This window comes from Hyperolius riggenbachi, chromosome 11 (assembly GCF_040937935.1).
Source record: "Hyperolius riggenbachi isolate aHypRig1 chromosome 11, aHypRig1.pri, whole genome shotgun sequence".
NCBI lineage: Eukaryota > Metazoa > Chordata > Amphibia > Anura > Hyperoliidae > Hyperolius > Hyperolius riggenbachi.
The window spans coordinates 206,783,424-206,807,704 of NC_090656.1; the positions used below are offsets into that span (position 1 = coordinate 206,783,424).

General features: G+C 42.7%; 1 protein-coding gene across 1 annotated transcript in view; it reads left to right on the forward strand.

The window, feature by feature from the left end:
• LOC137537949 (uncharacterized) overlaps window positions 1–24,281 on the forward strand; it is a 76,338-nt gene that overhangs the window by 15,956 nt on the left and 36,101 nt on the right. The window contains exons 2-3 of the mRNA XM_068259876.1: window positions 2,590–2,928; window positions 5,157–5,480. Of these exons, the coding sequence (XP_068115977.1) occupies window positions 2,590–2,928; window positions 5,157–5,480 (663 nt within the window). The remainder of the gene's footprint in view (window positions 1–2,589; window positions 2,929–5,156; window positions 5,481–24,281) is intronic.

The window sequence follows — 24,281 nt, forward strand, 5'->3', positions numbered from 1 at the left end:
TAAGGTGAGTACCCATTTGGGGCACTTTTTTCCACTAAAAGGTATCCTTTAAGGCTGGAAGCAGTGTGTTCTTTAGACAGATACTGTATATTAAAAAATATAAATTGATGCAAAAAACAAGTGCTCTTATTGACAGGGGTTCACCTTTTCAGAAAAATCTCATTGTATCTTATCTTATCTCCATGACTCCAGCAGCATCTCATCAAGTGACCCGCTGGTACATACAGTGTTGGACTGGGAGGTGGAAAAACTGAGGAAATCCACCTGCTGGCCAAGCAGCAGTAATCATGTGTTATCACTCCTAAGGCACCGTTTACACTATCGCGAATCCGCATGCGTCTTGCGTATGCGGATTCGCATAGACAATATAAGTGAATGGGCCTGTTTCCACGTATGCGTCTGCGGGAGCGTTTTATTGTGCAGAGAAAATCTGCACGGAACACCCTGCAGAATTCGCCTGCATGTGGAATGCAGGCGAATCGCACACAATGTATTTAATAGGGAAATCGCATGCGTTTTCCCCATGCGTTTTTTGCCGCGAATTCGCATGCGAATTCGCATAGGTACCAATGTAAATTCACACAGGCAGTGACATGGTTAAAATCGCATATACCCTCACCTATGCGAATTCGCATGCGAATTCGCGGCAAAAACCGCATGCGGAATCGCATCTGCATGCGATTTTATCAGCGGTGGAATCCAGGCGATTCCGCACCGCAATAGTGGAAACGAGCCCTAATAGAAGCCTGCAGCATGTCTTCACTGTGAGCAGCAACACCTGATTGCTGCTGCTTGGCCAGCAGGTGAATTTCCTCAGCTTTCCCACCTCCTAGTCCAACACTGGGTATGTACCAGCATGTTATGTTATGAGAAAGGATTCTGAAGTCATAGATATGGACACTAAGGAGGCTAAAGGGAGATTGCTTTGCAGGAGTGCAGAAAGATGAGCTACCGCTTCACTCCGCTCATCACTCTGCATAGGGGGCACATTTGGCTACCTAAAATTGGGAGGCACTACTGAGCTGTAACCTCAAGTGCTAGACTCCCAGCATGGGGGCACACCACTGGCTACCTAATTACTGAGAGCAGGGGCATAACAACAGCCCTTAAGGCCCCCTGTGTAATTGTCATGGGGCCCCATGGAACCCAAACTTCTCCCTGCCGTACCCAATTTCTCCCCACACAAATAACTTGCCCTGACACGCATGCAGAATAGCACAGGGATCGGATTAATATTTACCTGTTCTAGTGCTGCTGGTCTTCTCTATGCATCACAGCCTATGGGCTGGAGCCCACTAGAGCACTTTTTTGAGCATTTAGGGAGCGCTTTAAATCAGTAGCGATCTCCCTAAACCAATGGAAATAAATGTAACAAATTCCACAGTATCGATTGCGATTAGCAAAATCGCAATCACAGGACATGCAGCATTTTGGGAGCGTTTGCTCTTCAATGTAAAGTATTGAAGCGCTGGCAAATCGCTCATGAATCGCTACACATAGCGATTTGAATGTGATTTGAAATTACTGCAAACTGTAAAAAAAAAAATGATGATACATTGAAAGGACCAATCAGAATTAAAATCGCTAATCGCAAATCGCTACACAATCGCTGGCAAAAAGCTTACATTTTAAAATCGCGCTCAAAAGCACAGAAAAACATTCATGAAATGTCTTACATAATGCTAATTAAAAACGCTAGCGATTGCACTAGCGATTTGTAGTGGTTTCCAGGCCTCACACACGCTGCCACCCCTCCTGCACACAAACTTAGTTCTGGAGGGGGGAGCACCTAAAGTCCTGGCTACATATACTGGGGACACCTATAGACCTGGCTACATATACTGGGGACACCTATAGACCTGGCTACATATACTGGGGACACTGGCTGTCTGTCATTACCTGCATTTACTGGTGAAACGCTGTCTGTCATTATGTGCATTTATTGGCGAAACGATGTCTCTCATTACATGAATTTACTGGGGAAATGCTTTCTGTCATTATGTGCATTTACTTTATATTTTTTTCATGTAACTACATTAGCTGGTATAACTACGTTAGTTATCCCCGCCCACATGACATCATGAGCACACCTATTTTTCGCCACTACCGCGTGTAAAGTAAAATGTGCTCAAACATGATGCCACCTTCACATTTCTGACTACCCCCTCATATGTGGCTGTCTCACCCTGTTCTTGCAAATTTCCTGGCTATTTTCTATACTATTCCACTACTGATAACCAAATTGGCTAGGGGGGACATAATTTAGGCTCCAGCTATTGCTGGTGGACAAACCATGCTGTTTATATTGTAAGTTGGGCTCAGGCTATTGCCTAAATTACTCAGTGAGCGCCGTTACACCCGTAATTCACATTATTGCCAGTTGTGGTGCCCAAACCACAGTCTCTTCATGGCGCCCATATTACCTGTTTCGATATTTATGACCTAACATGTTATTAGTCCTACTATGAATTTATGTTATGAATTCATGTTATTTATAGTATATGATAATGGTATCTCTGCAGCACTTAACAAAAGTTCATAGACCATCAGAGGAATTCACAATCTAATGTTATCACTTATCTATTGTAGATGCCTTAAGGGTCACCATGAAGACATCGCTAGTGTCAGCACTGAAAGGGGAGGACGTCACCATTCCTTGTGATATAATCAATCTGGATGTCAGTACAGGAATTGCTGTGTACTGGACCAGGAGAATACTGAATGGCATTGAGGAGGATGTGAATATATATGACAACGGACGCGTCACAATGTCCAGACTGGGAAGTTACATGGTGGAGAGGGAGATCCTGAAGGGTAACGCTGAGCTTCATATTCCCGGGGTGGAGTTCTCAGATAATGGAGAATACACCTGTACTGTCTACAACACTCCAAAAGATACATTCGGAAAAGTGTCTCTACAAGTGAATGGTAAGTCTCACCGTTATTCAGTATTTCTGCCATTTGGTGATTTCTGAATACTTTCATAGTTACATTTTCTGTTTGCTCACATTTTTTTGAGAGATCACAGTAACATACAAGATAAAAAGCAGTTCACTAAAGAAGCGGCATTCAGGTAGTACATAAGATAAAAACAGGAGGGGAACAAGTATGTAAAATAAATCATAACATGAGGTAACAAACTAGGCATGTTTACAGAAATCTGGTAACTCATTGGTGTGCAATACAAGTATTAATACAAGGTACATTCATCAGTCCTGGAAAAAGGATAAAGGATGGTGAAGATATTAGAGGCAGCTCCTGGGGAGTTTTTTTTACTGTTCTTCGCTCATTGCTAATTGGAGAGTTATACATAGGAGTTGTTCACACTTGTCACACTGCAAAGGATCAGCGAGATCTTTGGTAGTAAGTGTACCGCAGTCCTGTACAGTCTGCGATAATCCTGGGCCAGGCAGATGCAGTCTCCCACATAGCCTTCAGCTCTGGTTATAGAGAACTCTGGCACTATATTCAGCCTTAGGAAGTGGGCTGAGACAAGTGCATATTTAAGCGTTTGTCATTGTCTGACCTTGTCATAATTGAGGTAAGCCACCTCACCCTCTATCTTAACTATTTTTAACTATTTATCATCATCTGGGCGCCTCTTATTCCCCTTTGTGTCACACACCCTCCTTTCGGGAGGGGAAGTCTTTTTGGTTAGGACCTTCTTCTCACAAAACAGAAAGTGGTTAATAGGTCTGTCATATTCAGGGTAATGTTCAGATCACAGTCATCACACTGACTGCAGCTACAAGTGCAAACCAGTACAGTCTGTATTTTTCTGTGACTTCCAGCAGCAGGCTAAATAGAAATACAGATTTCACAGCAGCAACAGTTAAAGAGAACCCTAAGGCAGTGTAGGAGCGGGCAGATGGGACACAAAGGCATGGTACCTGCTGCATGACATGCCTCTGGACCCCCTTCCCCCATCCAGCACCGCTCTCTGCCCCACCGCCATGCTATTACCCTGCAAAATTGCAGACTTAAAGCTTGTTGACAATCTTGACTGAAATGGAAGAGAGGTAATCCCTGCTAAACTCCCACTGGGGGCATTCCTGGAAGGCTTCCCCAGCTGCCATTGCTCTACCTCTCCACGGCCGCTCCCCCTACCTCCCTGCACTCCCCTCTGTGTGAGACACACAGAGCAGCACTTCCAGCGTTATGACTCCAGGGTTCACAAAACTGACACTAGAGGACTGTAGGCTACAGGAGCACGCAGAGCAGCGGGAATTGCGGCTACCTGATCCGCCCAGCCCCCTGAATCAGGTAGCATTGTTTTTATTTTTAGTTTAAATCCCCACTTCAGGTTCCCTTTAAATGATTGCTGAAGTGACAAGAATATGGAGGCAGTCATATTTATTTCCTTTTAAATAATGCAGATTGCCCGGCTGTATTGCTGCTGATCCTCTGCCTCTAATACTTTTAGCTATTGACCCTGAACAAGCATTGCAGCAGATCAGATGTTTCTACCTGAAGTTTGACTGGATTTATTGCATGCTTGTTTTTGGTGGGTGGCACTTCTGCAGCCAGAAAAATCAGAATGATTGTTTTGACCATTCAAAGCATTTAGTGTAATATCTATATTGGCCATACATCAGGCGTCTTGATAATCGATCGACAATCCGATTTGCTTGGGGCTGAGAATCGAAGCTGCCAAGAGCATGCCCAACTGACGATGCAACCAATTTTGGGTGTGCGATATCTAAACGAGTGACGAATATGACTGAATCCCCAGCGCTGTTCCCCCCCTCCATCCTCTCGTGTAAATGTGAAATCACACACGAGCCCAAATTATGCCGATAACCACGTGGGGTGCGTGTATGTGCACGGAGGACGGAGCATAGAGCCAGTGGCGGACACAGACAGGTAAAGTATACTGTACGGGGCCCATTTTACATTGGGGGGACAGCGTTTGGGCTGGCAAGACACCGGATGCAGCATCACAAGGCCGATTCCCAAAAGATTTTAATGCTGAAATTGATCAGGAATCGGCCATCGGTGTATGGGCAGCCAGCAGATCTCTCTCCAATCAGAGAGAGATGTGTCATTTGGTCGATTGCCGCATACATAGTATGGGCACCTTTACTATTAACCTAGTAAAGATCTGTTTCTGTCCAGTGCTCAAGAAATGACCTTTTGTCTGATTTATTTATCTACAGCTGTTCCATCATGTATAGTTCCGAAAGATATGAACATTGAGCTGGGCTCAGAGAAGACAGCAAAATGTGAAGTTCACGGCTTTTATCCACAAAATATTACCATACGCTGGGAGTTGAAACGCAAAGGCTCCTTTGACTGTGAGCAGCTACAGATGTGGACCTGTGTGAAGAGCACAGTGATTAATCCAGATGGGACATACAGTGTTACTAGCCTGCTGACCCTAACCCCTGAGAAACAAGATGATGGGAATAAATACTCCTGTGTTGTCTCACATAGATCCCTCCAGTCTGATATTATCAAAAGTTTTATCTTGACAGTAACAGGTCAGTAATCTTGTTTTTTATAGTGAATTTTGTATCACTTCCTGGAAACTTCTGAACATCAGAGTAAACTTTGTAAGGCCTCTAAGATGAGTGCTGTAAAACTGCACTGCAAATTTTAAAGCTCATCTCTTGGCAGAGATCTAGCATAGTAATCAACGTGCTCAGAGACTTAAGGGGGTTCAAGATTATTTAATATGGTGAAAAGTAAAAAATTGTGCTCCACAAATAGGTCTAAAAGTACAAAATATTTATTGCTGCAATTACCATAAGTCAACCTGTATGTAGTGTCCCTACCCTATAAAAAACAGCAACAACCCCAGTTAGGTACGCTGAGGTACCCCAAATCTCTTGTGTAGCACTTATACCAACCTGTCAAAATTAGCATTTCGGAGGGGAAGAATAGCGTTAGAAAATGTACGGGGGAGGATAGTTTTAGGCACAGGAGAGGGTAGGCTAGTGTGAGGCAGAGGATGGCTAGAGGTTAATGTTAGGCTTTGGACAAGAGAGGGTAGTGTCAGTCAGAGGTGAGGGGAGGTTAGTGTTAGGGACTTTCACACTATGTGCTGCACTGTCAGTTTTGAGAGTGTAAAATCCGCATGGTAACATGAAAGTCTAAAAACGTGCCCCCCCTCCTCTCCCCAGGTAGAGGTGTGTTTAACTACTTGAAGACAGCCTCACGACAATGGGCGTGACCGCGGCGGCAGCCCCAGGACTGCCTAACGCCAATTGGCATCAAGTCCTGGGGCTGCAGTTTCCCAGGGAACGGCCGCGCGCAAGCAGGCTGCTTGTAAACGTAAGGGGAAGAAATCTACTTTGTTTACATGCGAACAGCGCTGCCGGGGGCCGCAGCGCTGTTCGAGAATGGCGATCCCCGGCCTCTCATAGGCTGATGTCTATGAGAGGCGGAACAGGACGGATAGCCGTCCCGTTCCAATGCAGGCATCGGAGGGGAGGAGGGAAGGGGAGAGAAATAACCTCAATGAGGCTTGAAGAAAAAAAAAAAGTGGCAGCAGCGATCGGACCCCTCCGGCGGCATGTCCCCTTAGGGACAAAAAAAAGGAGGAGAGTCCGATTGCTGAGCACCTAAGCTGGGCTGTGCGTGAGGCTGAAAAGCCTGCACAGCCCAGCGCTACAGCAAAGAGCCTGGTCTTTGGGGGGGGGGGGGGGAGGGGTTACCACTGCGGACATCTTTGTCCTAGAGTGACATCCATGGTGGTCTGTAAAATGTAAGCAAAGGATAACCTTTCTGGATGTTGCATCTACAGTGCTGCCCATAATTATTCATACCCCTGGCAAATGTCGACTTAAAGTTACTTTTATTCAACCAGCAAGTTATTTTTTGATGGGAAATGACATTGGTATCTCCCAAAAGATCATAGGACGTACAAGAGGCATTGTTGTTGGAAAAAAACAAAAAAACATTTTTCGGCTTTTATGTACATTTAAGCAAAAAGTGTTCAGTCACAGGGCAAGCCTCCACTGCCTCCCCATGGTACCGGTTTCCTACTCTATCTATCGGTATCTCTTCCCCTACTTACCTTTGACCATAGCACAAAATCCGGATAGCTGGTTATTAACCTCCGGATTACATAAACTTTATTAGGTGTGTATCCATTTTCCCCTCTCTGTCCACTCTCCTCGCTCTCAGTTCTGACTTTGCTTTTTTCTGTCATACATGGTAACATGAGCTGCCACACGGTTTAAGTACGCTATTGTTTATAACAGTTATATTGACTGTTTTGGTTTATTTCTGTGCGATACTGTTACCGGGTAAAACCCTTGCCACCATGCCATGTTTCTTTTGATAATTCTGTTTTCCTTGTTAAAAAAGAAAATAATGAAACATTTTGAAAAATTATTCAAACCCTTCACAAACTATCACAGTCTGTGGGAAAATCCAAAGTTCTATACCATTCCAAATAGTCCAAGCTGTTCTAAAGCATCCTAATTACCCTGATTAATTGGGAACAGCTGTTTTAATCAACTCAGCAGGTAAAGAACAGCAGCTCTCTGCAGTTGGTTTGTGGACAGTCATGGCTAAGACAAAGGAGCTCAGTGAGGACCTGCAGCTGCGCATTGTGGCTGCTTACAAGTCAGGAAAGGGCTAAAAGGCCACTTCTAAATATTTTCACATTCCAGTGGCTACAGTGTAAAGTATTATTAAAAAATACAAGATGTTCCGCACAAGAAAATCTTAGAGAACGTGGTCGGAAGCCAAAAGTGACACCTGTGCTGGTCTGGAGGATAGTGAGAGAGGTGATAAAGAATCCAAGGATCACCACCAAGGCCATCCTGGTGAATCTGGGCTCTGCTGGTGGTAATGTCTCAAGGCAGACAATACAATGGACACTGCACACTGCTGGGTTCCACTGATACAGAACAGGGAGGACACCAATTCTCCAGGTAAGGCACACAAAAGCTTGCTTGGTTTTTGCAAATGCTCATTTGGACAAAGAAGAAAACTTCTGGTTTAAAAAACCTGAGCGGTTCTTGCCTTTTTCATGATTGCTAACTCAGTAAAGGACCAGCCCTTAAAGCGTTGCTATCATATAAGTCCAGCATAGCGGGGTCTGAACCCTCTATAACAGTAATTATAGATTGACGGTGTACTTTGAAATGAATCAGAGCACTCAGTATATGATTTTATATAAAAATTGTATTTGCCTATCATACAGCATATATACAAAATATGAACAGTTCCAACTTCCAAGTAGTGTTTCCTTCTAACAGTATTCCATCTCATCAAGGCTTTATAGCCAAGCGATCATCAATCTTCTAAGCACATTCAAAAAAGAATATAACAGTTGTGTTAGGTAGAATAAGATCAAAAGTAGTCTCATCTGTATCAATAGCTGTGTATCTAATAGCTGTGTATCTAGTAGCTGTGTAAAACTTGTAGTAATCTTCTTAAAGAAATAGCATAACAAATAGCTTCTAAAAAAAACTTCTTGCTAACATCTTAACAGAACTTAATGCTGAACAATTAATAAAGTTAATCACCAGAATATTAAGCATATTTCCCCTTCTCTGTCATCTCTTCAGCATCTAGAACCACATGTTGGAAGGTAGCTTTTGCCTTGTGTGTCTTCTCAGGAGATTGGTAGGCTAGTGCAAACTATGAGCTTTCAGCTCCTACTTTTATAGTGATTGGATGCAATCTGGCTGCCTAATCTGGACTTTTCCTAAATCCCAGGTTCTAATTGGCTGAAACTTCTGTGCGTAGCTCGCTATCTTTGCTATCTTTGACATATAAAATACCCATAACTCTTTTTTGTTTTGAATACCTTAATTACCTTATCTTGTGAGAATTAACGTCATTGGAGTGTTTACAAATTCTGATTAGGTCATTTCTGACACAGTTAATTAAAAATGGACATCACCAGCCATCTTGTCTGCTGGTTTACTTATCTGACCCAGACATTGGGACATTAAACAATGTCATTTATGACGTGTTTCTGATAATGTGTCCTTCTAATTAGTTTGGCATGTGTCTGTACTTTCCCAGACATAAGATTGGTCAGGTTGACACTGTAACACTGTAATGAGTCTTCAGCAATTTAAGGCTTATTGAAACATACAGGGCTTCTAATATACTTATTTAAATATAAAGCTTATTATATAATTATTTTTAAAGCAATTAATCATATAAGATATAATTGCATATTAAAACTTAATAATATAAAATCATGTTCTATATATTTGTCTTTCTGATGAAGAAATACATATAATACTTTCACCCGGCAGATGTCAGCATTTCATCATGTAAATATCAAGCTGTATTAATATTAATTTTATAAGACTATGAAACCAGCAGGTGGCATAATTCTATAAAGGACATGGGGTAGTGGAAAAAAACACAAAAAGAGCGCACTCAGAAGACTGATGATAAAAGGGAGACCAGCCGGTCGTAGACAGATCTCACCTGATGTGGTGGCTGATATGCCCTTATGGGTATTATCAGCTTGCAGGATTTTGTCCCTCTCAGACCAGGGACCAGGTCAGAAGCAGGCTCTTTGTCCAAAGGGATCCTGTGGCTTGAAGCAGGATATCTGGAGCAGCTGTCTGGTTTGTAGCCGTTGGTGTCCCAGCACTGGCTGTAACACCAGAGCTGCAGACACCTATGGGCTGTATGAGACTCAATCCCTGAGCAGGGAGAGTCTCCTTCCTGAAAAGTTAGCAATTCACACACTGCTCTGTTCAAATACACCACAGCAGTGGCTGGGTGGTGAGCAGTAGCACTGAGGTGGCTGAAAGAAAGCACAGGAGACCCATGCTGGAAGTAACTGGTTCTTTAATTAATGTAACAAATACAACTAGTTTCAGGAGGCCATTCCTCCTTTCTTCAGGCAAACAGTTGCTACATTGTGATGATCCTATTTAATTGAAGTTCAAAAATCAATTAGTTAAAGGCGACCCAATCAGTGCGTGTATGTAAATATAATCAGAGGCCATGAGCCTTTGCTGTAGGTCAGGGTTTTCTCTCCCTAAGTGGGTTAAGAAAGTTAGTATTAGGCTATAAAAGGATTGAAAGCAAACATAATATAAGACTGCCACTAGGGGGCAGCCTCTGTGCTGATATTCAGACCAGGAGGCTGCAGTACCACCTCAAACCAACAGGTGGCACCACACTATTTTCTATCTGTAGGCGTAATAATCATTTCAGTTCAACAGGTTATTTTACATTGTAAAGTAATTTTAAATCAATAGAGGGTACTATAGCACGCTCCTCTATTAGGGAAGTGATGATTGCATGATTAATAATTTCCATAATCATATGCAAATTTGATACATTTATTTAAAAAGCTCATTAAGGATTTTTTTGCAAAAAAAAAAAAAAAATTTGTTGTTTTTTGTTTTTGTTTGTGATTGAATTTGAGGCTGTTTGATATTAATATTTAGGACACAAGACCAACATTGGAAATTATCAATTGAGGATGTTAAAATAAAGAGCAATTTGAGTTTGCTTCAACTATATGGCACTGCGCACCAAAAGGCACATAGGATTTGTTAGCTAGCAATTCAAAGGGGTATACTTAGAGTATCTGGATTCAGACTTATGGTGAGAAATTTTTATTTTTATTTTTCATAATTCAATAATCTCTAGGACTTATTAAGCTGTTTGAATTTGGAGATTTTTTTTCCGATTGGATCAAACCTCTATTATGTTTTATATTAGGACTTAATGACCCTGAAAGCCAAAAACATAAAATATGCAAAAACATTTTTTCCCCCTCTTAATGGGGCTATAATGTGTGGTTTTGGCCAATTGGCATTCGGTGGTGGCTAGAATCTTGATTTTTCTATAAAAACAAATGCAGTTTCCATTGTATTAATAAAAATCAACAACTATAAATATGGGGATAACGTCATATCAATTGGCTATAACAGATAAATATGTATAAAAGGTAATAATACTGTGACATAAATATATAGATATTAATAACTATTAAAAAATATATATTGTATGTATATTTCAAGAGGACAGATGAATAAATTATTATATATATGTAAAAAAATACATTGTGCAGTTCAATAAATAATGTTCTAAGGTGCAATTTTAATCATAGTTCTTTCTGTTTTAGTTCGCCATGGTTTCCAAGGCTATATTTAGGCCATTAGGACTTAAAGTTTCCATTTGTAAAATCCAGAAAGTCTCTTTATTGCACAGTGCTCTAAACCTATTGAATTTATTTGTATCTAAAACCTGTTCCATAATGGTAATCCTTATTTGTCCAAAGTCTCTGTTGTGTACTTGGTCGAAATGTTTTGAGACACTATGTTTTGCGCATCCTTTTTTAATGTTCTCTCTATGCTTATTTATGCGCTTGTGAAACGGTTGTTTGATGTGGCCTATATATTGTAGGCTGCACGGACACTCTAACAGGTAGATTACATAGTCGCTTTTACATGTAAAGTATTGGTAAATGGGCCAAGTTTTGTTATTCACTCTGGAGTTAAAACTTTTTTGGTCTTTTTGTATGCTTTTGCAACATAAGCATTTCCTTTGGTTGCATGGAAAGTTTTCGAGTAGACTTTGGGAAGTATTTTTGGTGGGGTGTGGTACTTGCATATTTTTGAGTCTGCTGGGTGCTAAAATGTTACAAATTGTCTTTCCTCTTCTAAAAGTGATCTTGGGTTTAGATGGTAAAATAGTTTTTAAAATTGAGTCATTGAGTAAAAGATTCCAATGTTTCTCCAGTATGGATCTGCATTCCTTGTGTTGGCTCGAAAAGTTAATTATGATGTTGAGATTTTTATTGTTACTGTTAGTCATTTTCATCACATTTTTGTTTAGGTAATAAACAATCCGCTTGTGTAATTCTCATTGCTTTTAACCAAGCATCGTTGATAATTTTGTTCGGGTACCTTTTGTGAAGGAATCTTTTCTTTAAAATCTCTGAATGTTCCTCAAAGTCCGTGGACTGTGTACAATTTCTTCTAATTCTTTTAAACTGGCCATAGAGTACGTTTTTTAACCATGGCTTGTAATGTTCGCTGGTGTAATTGAGGTAGCCATTACAGTCAGTTTTTAAAAAAAAAGTTTTTGTAGCAATTTTATTTGTTATCTCTTCAATATAAATAGTTAAATCTAAAAAAATCTATCGTTTTTGGGTGGATATTTGCTGTAAATGTAAGCCCAAATTGATTTTCATTTAAATAAGCTATATATTCTTGTAACTTTTCTTCTGGGCCTTGCCATATACAAATAATATCATCTATGAATCTTTTATGGAGGACCAGGTTCGCACTGTATGGGTTGTTGGGTGACCAGACCAGTGTGTCTTCCAACCAGCCCATATACAGATTCGCAAAACGTGGTGCGAACCTGGTCCCTATAGCTGTCCCCCTCATTTGCAAATAAATATCATCTAAAAATGTAAAATAGTTGGTCTTTAAAATGAAATCAATGGGGGGCGTGGCTTGCTGATGGCGCGAGCAGGACGCTCTTGAGCTGAGCTCCGCTTTACCGTGGCTCTCAGGCTATCCATAAGCACGTTTCAGCTCGACAGAGCCCATCGTACTCTGGGCCCCGTTAGCACAAACCCGGAGCGGCCGAGAGACGTTGTCTGCCGTCTGCATTACTACACTGTTAAAGAAGCTAGCTGCCCGGGAGAAAGGCCATATTGACTTTGACGGCGCCAAAATCACCATCTTGGCAGACTTATCCCGCCTCACCTTGCAGTTGCGTAGGGCGGTTCGCCCGCTCCTGGAGGCTCTGAGAGCAAAGCACATTCCTTACCGATGGGGATACCCCTTCCAGCTCCTGGTACACCACGACGGGAAATCGGCCTCACTCTCTTCGCCGGACGACTTAACAAAGTTCCGGGAGATCCTCGGTCTTCCATCAGTTAAGCTTCACGCTTGGCCCTTGGACCCTCCGTCCCCTGAGACACCCCCGGAGGCTCTTCAGCAGAGAAATAGATGGCAGACAGCCGGCCGCAACAACAGACGGAGACGCGGATCATCAGACGGGGAATCCGGCCCGAGCCCTCCATCCTACCCCCGACAAGGGACGCCATAAGGGCCTAGCTGGCCGGGATATCGCTCCCGCTGAGTCCAGGGGACAGGATAAGTACACTTGCTTATTACATATACCCCTCTACTCATAAAAATCTTCTCCCCCCCCCCTGTTCTCCCCCTACTTCCCCCCCCCCCCCCCACCACACATGCTCGCTGGTTCTCCGGACTGGGTTCGCATTGGCCCTCATGTACTAAATGGGAGGTCGGATATTTCGGTCACCTACTACAACAAGGAGATATTACAGGCTCGTTCACGCGGTCAAAGTAGGTGCTCCTGTGTCTATCACTTATTATTGCGGACAACGTCTACGAGACCTAAAACACAGTTTGCCAGTGTGGGCCTTCACCTTAGAGGAAAGTAACATTACCTTGAGCTGTTTGACTGTTATCAATACCCTGCCTGCCTGGGAGCCCGGGAGACGTGACCCAGTGTGTTATCGGCCTCCTCGCCCCCACCGGTCATAGTCTGGTGCATCTAGACTTCCTATCCTTCGTGATTAATATCTCGAATATGTTCACTAAATTGTTCTCTATTATGTTCTATGTTTCTCAAGTTTTCCATATATCTCATGTTTTCTCAGGAAATGTTCCGCATACTTTAACAATGTTCTGTGCATGGCCAAACCTTGGGCCTTACTTCTCCAAGAGGTATAAGAATATTTGGCATGTTGTAATGTGCGTGGTCCTAATGTACACCCAATTTAACCATGTCAGCTAACACAGGAAGAGGTTCCAGGGGAGAGATGTGTGGATGTGCCTCCTTTAATGTAAAAGGATTCAATAACCCAACCAAACGATCCCAGATACTGCACAGTATGCATAAGGCCAAATTTAAAATTCTAATGCTACAAGAGACCCACTTTAGGTCTGATAATTTTCCTATGATCAAGGATCGGAATTACACTACGTGGTTCCACAGCACCTTCCCAGATTCTAAATCGAAAGGTGTCTCTATAGGCCTCCACAGATCCCTTCCCTTCTTTGATGTAGAAACCCTGATAGATCCCTTGGGCAGGTAAATCTTTGTTCACCTAAAAATTTGCGCCAAGCAATACACGATCGCCTCCCTTTACTTGCCTAACCAGAACCAGGGTCAGACCCTTCTAGGATACCTCTCTAAATTGGAAACATTTGCCAAAGGGCAAGTGATCATAGGTGCAGATTTGAATCTGTGCTTAAACCCAGATATAGATTCCTCAGTAGGACACTCGGGCATACCTTCACATTTACGTATTAAAATTAAAAGTAAACTACAGGCGCTCAGGCTGGTGGACTGTTGGAGAGTTCTTCACCCCAAGGACAAAGATTACACCTTTTTCTCAGCCCCTCACGGGTCGTCTAGCAGAATAGATGTTGTCCTCCTCTCCCACAGCCTACTAGACAGGGTCGTCTCATCCTGTATCGGGATTAGACTTTGGTCTGACCATGCTCCGGTCTCTTGCGAGCTAGACCTGCTGGGGGGCTCTAGGAGCCCATTCTCGTGGAAGTTAAACTCTAATCTTTTGAAAGACCAAGAATGCCTAGATGACGTGGGTAGAACAATCAAAGATTTCATTAGGGCTCATGAATCTGACGACACCTTAGATACTTTTAAGTGGGAGGCACTGAAATGCACAGTCAGAGGGGTTCTTATCTCTCACGGGGCCTGCCTTAAAAAGGCTAGGGGTGCCAGGCTCTCTCTCCTGTTTGCGGAGATCTCTGAACTAGAGGAGAAACTTAAGAGGAATCCCACCATCCCCCAGCAACTTGCTCTACAGCTAAACGCCTGTAGACAGTCAGTTTTATCTATCCTTGACGAGCGTTCTTTAGCTCAAAGGGAAAGGTTCAAAGGAGTTTTGTACGAGAAGGCTGACAAATGTGGTACAATCTTGGCGAGATATCTTCACCCTAGGAAAAGCGCCACATACATCCCTTCCATAGCTACCAAGAAGGGTCCCCAGGTACATAGGGCCAACCAAATCGCAGACACGTTCAAAGCTTACTACGAAGAGCTATACAATATCAAAGGCAAATTTTCTGACATGAACCCACAGGAGCTATCCCAAAAACTAAAAGCATACATACAGAAAACTGCACTCCCAACCTTGGATGAAGCAGTGGTTAGGGCCCTGGAGGAACCATTCTCAGAAGCAGAGACTCTTTCTGGCATAGCTATGCTCAAACCAGGGAAATGCCCTGGACCAGACGGTTATTCGGCTGTCTTCTATAAACATTTTGCTTCTGACCTGGCCCCTTTGATGACTAAGTCGTTTAACGCAATATCTGAACTTAATCCCTTTCCTTATCAAGCCTTACAAGCACACATAGTAGTCATTCCTAAAGAGGGCAAAGACCCCAGCTCCTGTAGCAGTTATCGCCCCATCTCCCTGATTAACTTAGATATTAAGGTGTTCTCCAAAATAATAGCAGAAAGATTGAAACCCAGCCTACCTCACCTCATACACACAGACCAGGTGGGTTTCACGCCTTTTCGTGAAGCAAGAGACAATACCCTTAAATCTATCTCAATAATCCATAGGGCTCAGAAAGACAACATCCCCCTGTGTGCTCTGTCGGTTGATGCTGAGAAGGCGTTCGACAGGATTCATTGGGGGTTTTTGAGAGAGACCCTTATACAAATAGGTCTCGGACTCCTCTCTTCTCCATAAAATCATGGGAGTCTACAGCTCCCCCTCTGCCAAAGTAAGAGTAAACGGAATCCTGTCGGACGCCTTCCGCATTGGCAATGGGACAAGACAGGGGTGCCCCCTATCCCCCTTATTATACATACTATGTATGGAACATTTTGCTAACGCTCTACGAGCCAACCCGGACATTAAGGGGCTTCAGTACAAAGACTATAAAACTAAACTATTCCTATACGCAGATGATCTGCTTCTCTACATCTCAGAACCCCTAACGACGCTACCCTGTTTCCTAAAAGAAGCTAGGGACTTCCGGGCCCTTAGCAATTTCAAAATGAACATATCTAAGACAGAGGCCCTAAATATCTCACTGCCTCCCGACATGCTCCATCACATCAAATCCTCATTTCCATTTAGATGGGTCTCAGGGGCTTTAAAATACCTGGGGATCCTTCTCCCATCTGATCTCACAACTATTTTTGAACTGAATCTCCCTCCTCTAGTAGATAAAATAAATAAGGACTTAATGGCATGGAACAAACTCAACCTCTCCTGGCTGGGCAGGGTTAATGTTATTAAAATGGATGTCTTGCCAAGATTGTTATTTATTTTCCAAGCTGTCCCGGTAGAGGTCCCCAGTTCCTTTTTTAAAGGCCTCAAACAAAAAATTAGCTCCTTCCTGTGGCAAGGTAGGAGACCCAGGACAAATGTTAATCTCCTCTTCAGAGCTAAAGAAGATGGTGGAGTAGGATTACCCAATTTCGCTACTTATCATGAGGCCGCTACCCTGACATTGGTTCTTGATTGGTTTTATGGCAGAGACCAAAAGCTGTGGGTTAGCCTGGAGACCTCCCTGGATCCAGTCGATCAACGAGCTCTCCTTTGGACCCCCAAAGATAGGAGACCCTCCCCTAGTTCTCTCCAATTCTGGTCTGCTGTGTAGTCCTGGGTAGATGGGACAGATTGTCTAAAAAAATATAGTCTTTCACCTACTCCCAGCCCCCTCACATCCATCCTAGACAACACTAGCTTTGGCTCAGGGATGCACAGGAAATACTTCTTAGGCAGGAGTAGAGACAACTGGCCACAAATTAGACACTATATTGGACCCACCTCCCTGATGCCACCGGAGAGTTGGAGAGGATGTGAGGAAGCTTCACTCCCAAACTGGTTCCTTATCATTCAGTTTCGCCAATTCTACAACTCCCTACGCTCTGTGGGAAATATACACAGACGCCTCTCTCCTTTTGAGGAGCTCTGCTCCAGGGCCTCCAAGCCCCAACACATGCTCTCTCAAATTTACAAAATTCTGATTGCTGACTGTGGGGAGCTGGCCCTCCAAAAACTACAGAATACATGGGAGAGGGACCTGGGTAAGCAAATTGATCAAGAGGACTGGGACAAGGTGTATGCACTATCACACAAAATGTCTCCTTCAGTTCTAGCTCAGGAAAGAAATTTTAAGCTATACGCCAGATGGTATAGAGACCCAGCCAGACTAGCTAAATTTGACACCAACACTGCCGATACATGCTGGAGATGTGGGTCGGAGGTAGGCACCTATTTTCACATCTGGTGGCAATGCCCTGCTATACGCCCTTTCTGGCGGAAAGTATTTGACTTGCACAATATTCTATACCTTCAACCAATGCCATGTACCCCCGAGATTGGCCTACTCTCCATTATCCCTGGTTCTCTGGCAGCAGCCAAGAAATCAGTCTTTAGATACCTCTTGATTTGTGCTCGGCTACTTATCGCCAGAAACTGGAAAAAACAGGCAGCCCCCTCTCTCCCTGATCTCATCAGCCACATGAACCATATAAAAAGAATGGATGATCTCCTTCTCACGGCACAGGACAAATATAACATATTTACCTTGAGATGGCTAGTTTGGATTGATTTCTGTGACTCAGATACCCTCCACACCTACCTGTCATAGGCACCACGACAGGCTGACCCCCCACTGCTTCTACAATTTAATACATAGATGCATACCTCCACATATCATTTATCCCCCTGGTATCAACATATAAGGTTTTCCTGCATTTTCTTTAGGTCCCACCAGGAAAGTTACCCTTGGCTTTAATTTTCCTAGGTTATGCTATGAACATGCTTCTTCTTATGGCTTCCTGAGATATCTCCTGTTTTGCCTTCCCTCCCCCTTTCCCCTCCCCCTCCCCTTCCCTTTCCCCCTCGCCCTCCTTCTTCCCTTCCCCCCTTCAATTAAGCAAAAATGGCAAATGATGTAAGTGGCAAAATGTTATTTCTTATGCCAGCTCTTACTATGTAATTTTATCTGCAATTTGATAACATTTGTGTTCTGAAGCTTCAATTTCAATAAAAATGATTGTTGAAAAAAAAAATAAAATCAATGGCTTCAATGATAAAATCTTTTTGGCTTTCAGGCATGAGGGGATCACCATTTAATCTCAACATCATAATTAACTTTTGGAGCCAACCTAAGGAATGCAGATCCATACTGGAGAAACATTGGAATTTTTTACTCAATGACTCAATTTTAAAAACTATTTTACCATCTAAACCCAAGATCACTTTTAGAAGAAGAAAGACAATTTGTAACATTTTAGCACCCAACAGACTCAAAGATATGCAAGTACCACACCCCACCAAAAATACTTCCCAAAGTCTACTCGGAAACTTTCCATGCAACCAAAGGAAATGCTTATGTTGCAAAAGCATACAAAAAGACCAAAAAAGTTTTAACTCCAGAGTGAATAACAAAACTTGGCCCATTTACCAATACTTTACATGTAAAAGCGACTATGTAATCTACCTGTTAGAGTGTCCGTGCGGCCTACAATATATACGCTGCACCAAACAACCGTTTCACAAGCGCATAAATAAGCATAGAGAGAACATTAAAAAAGGATGCGCAAAACATAGTGTCTCAAAACATTTCGACCAAGTACACAACAGAGACTTTGGACAAATAAGGATTACCATTATGGAACAGGTTTTAGATACAAATAAATTCAATAGGTTTAGGGCACTGTGCAATAAAGAGACTTTCTGGATTTTACCAATGGAAACTTTAAGTCCTAATGGCCTAAATATAGCCTTGGAAACCATGGCGAACTAAAACAGAAAGAACTATGATTAACCACTTAAGGACCAGGCCTTTCTGCAGTGATCGGTGCTGCGTGGGCTCTCCAGCCCGCAGCACCGATCAGGATTCAGCCTTGGCGATCAGACTTCCCCCCCCCCCCCTTTTTTCCCCACTAGGGGGATGTCCTGCTGGGGGGGTCTGATCGCCGCCGGCTGTTTTTGATCTGCGGGGGGCCCCCCTCCGCAGCGTTTTCGGCGCTCCCTCCTTCCCCTTACCTCCCTCCAGGGGCTGCGCAGGACGGATTTCCGTCCTGCGCATTGAAGGATAGGCTTCAGCCTATCATATGCCGGCGATCCCCGGCCAATCAGAGGCCGGGGATCGCCGATCTACGTCACGGCGCTGCTGCGCAGCAGCGCCGTGTGATGTAAACAGAGGGGATTTCTTCCCCGCCTGTTTACAGTTCGCTGGCGAGCCGCGATCGGCGGCTCTCCGGATGTTTACGGAGACAGCCTCCGTGAACTGGCATGGAAAGGCCACTCGATCGAGCGGCCGTTTCCATGCTATACCACTAACGACCCGCCGACGCCTATGGGCGTTAGGCGGTCGTTAAGTTGAATTGCACCTCAGAACATTATTTATTGAACTGCACAATGTATTTTTTTACATATATATAATAATTTATTCATCTGTCCTCTTGAAATATACATACAATATATATTTTTTAATAGTTATTAATATCTATATATTTATGTCACAGTATTATTACCTTTTATACATATTTATCTGTTATAGCCAATTGATATGACATTATCCCCATATTTATAGTTGTTGATTTTTATTAATACAATGGAAACTGCATTTTTTATAGAAAAATCAAGATTCTAGCCACCACCGAATGCCAATTGGCCAAAACAACACATTATAGCCCCCTTCACTATCAGTATTAAGAGGGGGGGGAAATTTTTTTTGCATATTTTATATTTTATGTTTTTGGCTTTCAGGGTCATTAAGTCCTAATATAAAACATAATAGAGGTTTGATCCAATCGGAATAAAATCTCCAAATTCAAACAGCTTAATAAGACCTAGAGATTATTGAATTATGAAAAATAAAAATTTCTCACCATACGTTTAAATCCAGATACTCTACGTATACCCCTTTGAATTGCTAGCTAACAAATCCTATGTGCCTTTTGGTGCGCAGTGCCATATAGTTGAAGCAAACTCAAATTGCTCTTTATTTTAACATCCTCAATTGATAATTTCCAATGTTGGTTTTGTGTCCTAAATATTAATATCAAACAGCCTCAAATTCAATCACAAACAAAAACAAAAACAAAAAAAAAATCCTTTTTGCAAAAAAATCCTTAATGAGCTTTTTAAATAAATGTATCAAATTTGCATATGATTATGGAAATTATTAATCATGCAATCATCACTTCCCCAATAGAGGAGCGTGCTATAGTACCCTCTATTGATTTAAAATTACTTTACAATGTAAAATAACCTGTTGAACTGAAATGATTATTACACCTACAGATAGAAAATAGTGTGGTGCCACCTGTTGGTTTGAGGTGGTACTGCAGCCTCCTGGTCTAAATATCAGCACAGAGGCTGCCCCCTAGTGGCAGTCTTATATTATGTTTGCTTTCAATCCTTTTATAGCCTAATACTAACTTTCTTAACCCACTTAGGGAGAGAAAACCCTGACCTACAGCAGAGGCTCATGGTCTCTGATTATATTTACATACACGCACTGATTGGGTCGCCTTTAACTAATTGATTTTTGAATTTCAATTAAATAGGATCATCACAATGTAGCAACTGTTTGCCTGAAGAAAGGAGGAATGGCCTCCTGAAACTAGTTGTATTTGTTACATTAATTAAAGAACCAGCTACTTCCAGCATGGGTCTCCTGTGCTTTCTGTCAGCCACCTCAGTGCTACTGCTCACCACCCAGCCACTGCTGTGGTGTATTTGAACAGAGCAGTGTGTGGCTTGCTAACTTTTCAGGAAGGAGACTCTCCCTGCTAAGGGATTGAGTCTCATACAGCCCACAGGTGCCTGCAGCTCTGGTGTTACAGCCAGTGCTGGGACACCAACGGCCAGACAGCTGCTCCTGATATCCTGCTTCCAGTCACAGGATCCCTTTGGACAAAGAGCCTGCTTCTGACCTGGTCCCTGGTCTGAGAGGGAAAAAAGCCTACAAGCTGATAATACCCATAAGGGCATATCAGCCACCACATCAGGTGAGATCTGTCTACGACCGGCTGGTCTCCCTTTTATCATCAGTCTTGTGAGTGCGCTCTTTTTGTGTTTTTTTCCCCTACCCCATGTCCTTTATAGATTTCTCTGCCACTGCAAGTGGACCACACAGAGCAGCACCGACTTCCATCACCCAACACATCCTCTACATATAGACGACTCATTTTATCCAGCTCGCTCCCCCTGTTCTCATCAGCACCGGGGGTTATTTAAGTTTACCTAGGTGGTATAATTGTCCTAAATACGGGACAATAGAAAAAACCTTGTAAAGTTGTTGACATTCCAAAGGACACTCATAGTCAAAACAACTTTGTGAAACACAGCTAATGTGTTTTGAAACTTTCACTGCAGAATCCAGCATTTAAATGTATTTCAAAGTATTAAATTATATAGGGTTTAACAATAATTATTTCTTTCTTTGGAAGGACTGTATTGATTATTAATATTTAGATTAATAATATTTATATGTAATAATTGAGAAAATGTGTGTGTATATATATATATATGATTGCTGCAGTAATGTGACTTTAAACTTGTTTCCAGTCTTCACACAGTACGCTTATCTATAACCTTGACATTTGAAAGATGCTTTGTAACAAACAAAATGTTTTAGCTTCTGTAACTAAAATAATCTTATAAGCTTCACAGCCTGGAATATGCTAAGATGTCTCAGAGCAATTTATTAAAGAAGTACCCCAACTTTACAGTTTACAATAAAAGTTTGCATAGAACATTAAAACATACACATATGACAGTTTTTCCTGCATAAATAAACCGCTAAAATTCTGACACTGGTCTTCTGTGAAACAAAAATTGAATTGTTTGGTCACAATGAGGTTTCCTTCATTTGGCGTAAAAAAGGAGAAGCCTTCAACCCAAAGAACACCATCCCCAATGTCAAACATGGTGGTAGGAACCTAATGCTTTGGGGGTGTTTTTTCAGCCAATGGACCAGGGAACCTAATCACAGTATACAGCACCATGAAAAAGAGCAATACATGAGGATTCTCAATGACAACATCAGGCAGTCTGCAGAGAAACCTGGCCTTGGCCACCAATGGACATTTCAGCATGACAATGACCCAAAACACACAACAAAAGTGATGAAGAAATGGTTAGCAGACAACCATATTAATGTTTTGGAATTGGCCAGCCAGAGTCCTGACTTGAATCCAATTGAGAATCTGTGGAGGGAGCTAAAGATCAGAGTGATGGCAAGAAGACCCTCCAATCTGAAAGATTTGGAGCTCATTGCTAAAGATGAATGGGCAAAATACCCATGGAGACATGAAAAAACTAGTCTGTAATTATAGGAAGTGTTTGATTGCTGTAATAGCCAGAAAAGGCTTTTCTATTGATTATTGAGAAGGGTATGAATAATTTTGGACTGGACACTTTTTGCTCAAATGTAAATAAAATATGAGAAATGTTTTTTTTCCCCACAATAATCCCTCTTGTACATTGTCTTATTATCTTTTGGGAGACACCTATGTCATTTCATGTCTACATGTTCCAACAAACATGTCACAAGAATTACTACGTACCTGGAGCAGGTGCTGCCGAATTGTAGAGGACAGCCTCCCCTGCAGCTTACCACCCCCAGGCTCTGGAGTTGAAACGGAGACCAGTGGGAAACAAGGGGTAGGAGTGCCAATAAGACAGCCGGCATGACATGAGGATGCGTGACCAGACTGGCTCCTCGGCACGCCCACGGTTGTTGATTGGTATGTTGGTGGAGTGGTTGAAAGGTTGAACAAGCTGGGAGTGACCACCAAGTGAAATTCTGAATAGGATAGCATGCTTCAGCAATAGAGCGAGTAGTCATACAGGCAGAAATTTGGCAACGGAGCGGGTAGTCAACCAGGCAGGAGTCATTAGCAGAGGTAATCGTACACAGCTTGGGTCAGCAGCAGAGTGGGTAGTCAGCTGGGCCAGGATCAGCATACCAGGAACAAGGCAGATACAAGATCAAGCATGGGAGAATGCAACAACACCAACACAGAACAAGCTGCAATACTACAGCACTGGTTGTTGGTTTTCTCCAGGTTTAAATAGGCCTTTAAATGGGAGTTGCATAACGCGGCACGCAACGCATGCGTATGCCATTATGCATACAAGTACGTACATGGCCGCGCATGCGAAAGCTCACACGCACGCACACTGACATCCAGTACGTGCGCACGCACACCCGCGATCACAGGCACACATTTCTGTGTTCATGCTTACACCAGCACGGGCAATGCCCGCAAGTGCAGCCAGCCAGACCCCATACACAGGAGACTGACTACCCACACCAGGACACCTGTGGTCATCAGTTTGTAGCCGCCGCCTTACCTGGACACAAGTGACTGTGACAAAACAAGGGAAAGTGATCATGTATATGACAAAAGTGGTGTTACATGAAAAACTGTGTCATAGTGTGAAATAGGGATCGTCAATGAAATGCAAATCATTTTGAGTTGATGCAGTATTACGCAAATTGTGTATGCAAATGTATGCAGCTTGAAAATGGACCAATCAAATATTACTTCAGCAGGATTTGATTAGTTCATTTTCAAGCTGCATTAATTTGCATTCAAAATTTGCAAAATCCCTGGTTTGAATCCCAGCCAGGGCATTATTTGCACGGAGTTTGTACGTTCTCCACGAGTCTGTGTGGGTTTCCTCTGGGCACTCCGGTTTCCTCCCACATCCCCAAAACATACAGATAAGTTAATTGGCTACCCCCTAAATTAGCCCTAGACTGTGTGATACATGCACTACACGATACATACATAGACATATGACTATGGTAGGGATTAGATTGTGAGCCCCGCTGAGGGACAGTTAAAGGGACCCTGAGCACTCAAGCTCAAAGTTCCCCGGGTTCCTCCTGGCTTCTCTCTCAGCCCAGCTGGCGGCTACGTTATGGTACGACTTCGGCCTGAAGCTGTCAGGGCTGCCTCCCGGACGCCACAAGGGGTCATAAAATCTCCTAGGTGCCTTTTTGAAATTTCTCGATAATCTTTTATTTTTTTGGCACCTTTACCCTAGTTGTATAGCCGTGCCTTACTTCTGATTGGATGGTTTAATTTATTTCCGGTTTCTCTACCTTTATCATGGAGTGCAAAAACACACCTGGTTTCTCACAGTCCCATGTGAGGACGGACTAGTTCCTTCCACACTGTGATTTGTTGCCTCTTAGGAGACTTTGGTTTGTGAGCAGGGTTGCTCTCCAAATTCACGAATTTGTTATGTACCCGAAAATTCGGGTAAATTTTCATGGTTGCCGAATTCGAATCCGAATTCTGATGAATTCTGATGATTCGAATTCGAATCTACCCGA